Source organism: Sinocyclocheilus grahami, unplaced genomic scaffold (assembly GCF_001515645.1).
Source record: "Sinocyclocheilus grahami isolate Dianchi unplaced genomic scaffold, SAMN03320097.WGS_v1.1 scaffold388.1, whole genome shotgun sequence".
Taxonomy (NCBI): domain Eukaryota; kingdom Metazoa; phylum Chordata; class Actinopteri; order Cypriniformes; family Cyprinidae; genus Sinocyclocheilus; species Sinocyclocheilus grahami.
The window spans coordinates 886,177-892,176 of NW_015505567.1; the positions used below are offsets into that span (position 1 = coordinate 886,177).

A 6,000-nucleotide genomic window follows, 5' to 3' on the forward strand; every position below is an offset into this window, starting at 1 on the left:
TTAAAGGGATCCTATTATGCTCTTTTACAAAGTCTTGATTTTGTTTTGGGGGGGTACTAGAACAGGCTCTCATAGTTCGAAAAACACATTATTTTTCACATATTTTTCATTATTACAACACCTCTCTCCCCAGTCTGGCATGAACGGCTCAAATAGTTCCTGTATCAAATGAAGGCCCGCCTTCTGAAATACGAAATGTGCTGTGATTGGTTAGCTGGGCCAGTGTGCGTTGTGATTGGCAGCACTCAGCGCCTGGTCGGGAAATGTCATGCCCCTTACCATAGCTGGCTGCTGCGAGCTTCAGTGTAAATATTGCGTCAAAATCAAATCAATTTGAGTGTGATTTAAACCCGGATGATTGTAACCACTCTAAGTTCGTCTGCCTTGGGAAAGCTAGTTTGTCTCCAACATAGTGATAACACTCGTTGCCTTCTTTATAGTGCAGCTCAACCAGGTCTCATCCCAGTCGGCGATATTTGTGATATCACAAATTCTGGAAAATATGCGTTGTAGTCCAAATGAGTCGTTCGTTGTAGTTTTTGAAAAGTGATTTCAGTTAAATAAAATATCTCCTTTTGAAGTGGACTAACAACTTTGTAATTTTGCATATCTTTTTTATGCTCAAACAGCAACATTACTGACTAACTAAAGTTGAAAAAGTAAAAAAGCATAATAGGACCCTTATAAATTCTTCTCTGTACCTCATATAAAACTGTTATATACCACAAAGAGGACTGCGACTGCAACACATTGTCATTTGACTGCTTTTGGTTCCACTTTTGACATTTTTGCAATAATTAAATTATTGTGATAACACTTGTTTGTTTATGTTTAGAGGTTTCAGTGGAATTAGAACCTCAAAATATATTCTTTATGCTACAGTATATTGCTACTAAAATTATCATTTTCCTACACATTTCTGTCCATTGTGTTTAAAATTTTTTTTTTATGTTTGGGTTTTCGGTTAGAGATATAACATTTATCTATAAAGTGGTGAAAGGAAAATTATATAGATATTTTATGATATAAAAGAAATAAAATAATATGAAAAAATTTTTTAGTTGTAAAAACAATGTTTATACAAAGTCCAGTAGTAGAGAGTGCGGTTCTGGTGCGGTAAGGTCAAGGTGCTCTGTGGTCTAGGGTTTATCACAGTCCATCAAAGAATACTTCAGAATGACCATGGCACTCTTGTGAATTAAAAAAGCCTTTATTATCAAATGGCTACATCCAAGATGGAGTTTTTAGATTTCTTAGATGTAGCCATTTGATAATAAAGGCTTTTTAATTCACAAGAGTGCCGTGGTCATTCTGAGGTATTCTATAATAATGTTTATGTTTAAATACTGCCAACACATCCATATTTTATGTTTCAGTATCTATCCAAACTAACAAAAACAGCACTGTGTCTGTAAAAGTTACCTATGAATACCTATATAACAATGAGACCACTCAATAAGTGCTATAATTAATGTGGATATAACATTCCCTTTAGAACAGGGCTCAAATGGTCTTTATTAGTACTGTATTAATGGCAGTTTAGCCATAATTATTGACTTATTCTAGTCAATAAACTTGAATATCACTCAATAAGTGCCATAATTAATGTGGATATAACTTTCACTTTAGAACAGGGGGTCAAATTGTCACAATTTACACAATTTTAGCAATTTATAACTTTAAAACTAACTCTAATTAAACATAGTTATAGCTTCATATTGTTCAATAAACTTAATAGATGGTGAATAACTGAAATATACCCAAGTGCATAACTACACACATATATAGTTTGCAAAGTTGTAAATAATGGCTAAAAGATGTTTACAGTATATTCAGTTAATCATTAATGATTAGCTTAATTTTGCTTATTTGTGGCATGAATGTGGATCCTTTAATGGATAAAATGCCCTTACTATAAGTTTGTCACACATTGCTTATGGGAGGAACGAGGAGACGAGGAGACGTGGAGATTTCACAAAACGAGAGTAAACTAACAGGGAGACACAGAGCACAAGGAAGACGTTCACAACAAGTAGACCCGACAAAGGAAGACTGAACAAACAGGAACTTAAATACAAGGGATAATTACTTAACACAGGTGCACAGAATGACTAATTAACTAAACGAGGACAGGAACATAACCAAAAAGGGAGCACAGGAACAGAAACAGGGGCAAAACATAACAAAACAGGTCCATGATCCTGACAATGTTAAGTTAATCATTAATCACGAGTGCATTCATGCTTAACTAATGCATAATTATGGACTCTTCAAATTAAGTGTTTACCAGACTTTTTGAAACAAGTATTTTGTCTGTAATCTTCACATGTCAGATGGATGGAGAAAAAGAGTGACTGAGATGAACTGACAGAGTTTTGAAGCTGTAGGGGTTCGTGCCACATGGCCACCAGGCGGTCTCTAATCCAATCACTCACACATGATCTGTGCCCTTTCACAGGAAACACTGAGACCCAAGCACTAATTAAAACAAAATCTGAACACAAGTACTGCAAACAGGATATAAGAGATTTAAAGCAACAGCTGGGCCACTTAGAAGTCTGGAAGACAGAAGCAAAGTAGACACAAAAGCATGATGCATGAGGTTTGGGATGATTTTTAGTCACTCTTGTAGCATTTGAATGCAATCAAGACGTTCGATCAGGTCAGGCCCGGATTGGCTAATCGGGAGCACTGGGAGGATTCGGTGTCGTCATGCCACTGGGTTGAACTATTATGCTACACCAGCCCCACTCTTTTTATTTATTTTCTCGCAGGCCATATTATTATTTTCACCAGATCATATCAGTAACAAATTCTCAATTGATAACTAAAATAGACTGTGATAACCAGGGGCGCAGGAAGATGTTTTCAGTTGGGGGTGCTGTATGTGTCCGTGTTGAGTGAAAGGGGGGCGGGGGTCACCTCATTTGACAACTCCACAAAGCACTACAAGTGCATCGATATGAACCCTCATTTAAGTGGCATACACACTGGGAAATTTGACTGCATATCACATTTTTGAAATTATCGATAGTAGCTGATCAATCTCGGGGGTTGGGCTGAATCCGCTAGGCTTACTCGTCTCCGTGCTCATGCTGGAGCTGGTTCACTTACGTCGGTGCCCGTGCTGGGGCTGGTGTTGGATGCCGATTTTGGAAAGTTTTTGCTGGGATGGGCATTTTAAAAAATCTGCAACATGCATTTGCAACTATGTGAAAACAGGGGGTGCTGCAGCCCCCTCAGCACCCCTACCTGAACTAATCATTATTTTTGCGCAAATCGTTGTTTTATTTGTGAACATAGGCGTTTTTAGGAAGGCTTTAAGACCAAGCGGTCTCTGCCGGCTGCTCCCGCTTCACAGCGAGCGGGACTCCTGCACCCTTCACCGTCCGCTTTTTTATTTTACAAAATCAGTTTGGGCGAATGCAAACAAATTATTGATCATGAGCCCAACATCCAGCACGGCAGGAAAGCATTTAATCTACCTGAGGGAAGACGTCTTTCATGCATTAAAAAATGCATTATTCCTTCTAAAAATTATTCCTTCTAAAAATAAATTCCTTCTTGCGTTGGCTATTCTTAAACTTGAACCTCATTACTGAAGTAAAAATCCAAGCACCAGAAGCGGCCCACACTCTCTTAAGTTTTCTTTAATTGAAAATATGCATTTTCATTCATTCAAAGGCTATAGTTGCAATAATATTTTAGATCAAAACTTTTAAGTGCCATTGTTTAAAAAAAATGCTTGATTGACTGACGTTTCATAGACCTTCAGTTGTTACATTTTCAAATTTCATGCCATTTGTAATTTCAAAGTATTTTCACCTCCTCAATTACACGTGTAAAGTCACAATTCTATAATGGTACAATTTACTCAGGCCGATGACATTTTTAGTTTGACATTAAAAATTATTTTCAGAATAATTGTACATAAATAGGTTAAGCAAAACAATTGTGATTATTTCTGAGAACTTTTTAACTGCAGGCAGACTTAGGCCTACATTATGGTACAGTATAAATATTTGGAACGTCCCTTATTCTGTCCCTTATTTTCTTAAAGAATAAACACTTATTTTCTACAAGAATAAACACTATTTTCTTAAAGAATAAGATAAAGAATCACACTTGTCCCTTATTTTCCATTTCTTATGTTAATTGGCAATGGTGACGTAATTATCTTTTGACTCCCCTGACAGCGGAACCTTGCTAAAAAAAAAAGTAATTGTTGGAGATATGTGAGCAAAAAAAATTATAGATAAAAAAATGCATAATAGAAAGCGCTAAGTGCAAAACTTGCACTGAAAAGGCAAGTAAAAAAATAAAAAAAATTAAAAAGTGGGCATGCCCTAAGGCATGAAACTCCAGGGCTGAAAATGAGTCCCACTCCGGCCCTGGATCAGGTTTAGGCATTGTAAACTTTTCCTCCTCCCGTGTTATAATTAAATTACAGATGCAATTACAGATGCATGTCTATTACAATTACCATTACAAATAATTGTAATATTGATTCTGCTACAGTTAATTCTAAGATCTGATCTAAATATTCATAATTAATTATAACCAGTTATAATTACTTATAAATATGATTCCCTTTTGAGCTCATTTGCTAAAACTGCAAAACGGACATTTTAAAAATCCAAAATCCAATACTGTCCAACAAATGCAATGATACTTAATATTCTTTTACTATAGGAGTGCTGGAGAGAGATGAGAGTGGAAGCAATAGCTCACTGAGCAAAGCCAAAGTCCTCTACAGGTCCTGCACTAATGAGAGTGAGTATAAATCAATTAATTGAAGACTTCTGGCAATATAGCTCAGCTTTAAAACTATATCATCATAAATTGTCAGAAAGATGCTGTGACGACAGTCCGTGGAAGCTGTCTTTATCAAATCATTATGCTGGTCTTCAAATGAGCTGCCAAGCATGCAGAGATTCTCCACAAACAAATTCAATTTCAACAACTTCAATATTCACTGGCTGCTTAAATAACCCTGCATTACTTCAATATTTTCCTGACAGGCCTCAATGAACAGAGAGGTGGGAGGCCTCTGCTTACAATGCTGCCAGATGTTTTTGAGTGGCCTATAGCAACAGATGATTGGGACACCAACTATGGTAGGAGAAGATTTCTCTGTAGGTTTTTATGCATGAGCCCAATTACCTCATAGGTACGTTGTATCCCAATTTCTCCTCTCTAATCTCCTCAACAGGAATGAATTGGAGAGCGGAAGATGCCATAGCCAAACTGAATGAGAAATATGGAAAGCAAGTCCTAATTAGCTTTTTTATTGGTACAGATGACAGAGACTCCAATGCGCACATCATTCATGTAGGTGTGCGCAACAACAGACTACCTTTTTTCTCTTTTGCATACAAACACAAATGCATTTTCACTTTAGTTTAAAACACTTCTCCAAATAAAAAAGGGGTCTTTCAAGCCAAAGACTTAAAATCGCCTAATTGCTTTAAAAAAAAACTTCTCAGTTACATATGGTAACCCTCGTTCCCTGAAGGAGGGAACGGAGACGTCACGTCAGATGACCGACGAAATTGGGATCTCGCTTAGAGGGACCAATCTACTTCGAGTGTAAACTAAACGAGCCAATGCACATTGGCATGCGATTATTGCATCCAGCTGCTGCTGATCACAGCGTGAGTATAAGTAGGCAGCAGATGCAGCGCATATTCAGGTTTTCGCTGAGGAGCCGAGCCAGTGACCCGGCCGCTCAGCGGTGGTACAGGAGCTGTGGCAACGGGACGTGACGTCTCCGTTCCCTCCTTCAGGGAACGAGGGTTACCATATGTAACCGAGACGTTCCCTTTCAGTCGGTCACTCCCGACGTCACGTCGGATGACCGACGAAATTGGGATCCTACCAAAAGGCCACAGCTACTGCCCCTTCCAGTGTCCTGTGGAAGCCACCTGCACCCCTACTTTATGGCGTAGGCCAGGGCTTCTTCACAAGAGGACCAGCTACTGCTGCAATGGCACTACCCAA

The 6,000-nt window shown here is 38.1% G+C and overlaps 1 protein-coding gene across 1 annotated transcript in view; it reads left to right on the plus strand.

The window, feature by feature from the left end:
- Positions 1 to 6,000, plus strand: part of LOC107550127 (neprilysin) — a 46,658-nt gene that overhangs the window by 22,233 nt on the left and 18,425 nt on the right. The window contains exons 5-7 of the mRNA XM_016231355.1: positions 4,693 to 4,773; positions 5,022 to 5,117; positions 5,213 to 5,331. Coding sequence (XP_016086841.1) covers positions 4,693 to 4,773; positions 5,022 to 5,117; positions 5,213 to 5,331 — 296 coding nt within the window. The remainder of the gene's footprint in view (positions 1 to 4,692; positions 4,774 to 5,021; positions 5,118 to 5,212; positions 5,332 to 6,000) is intronic.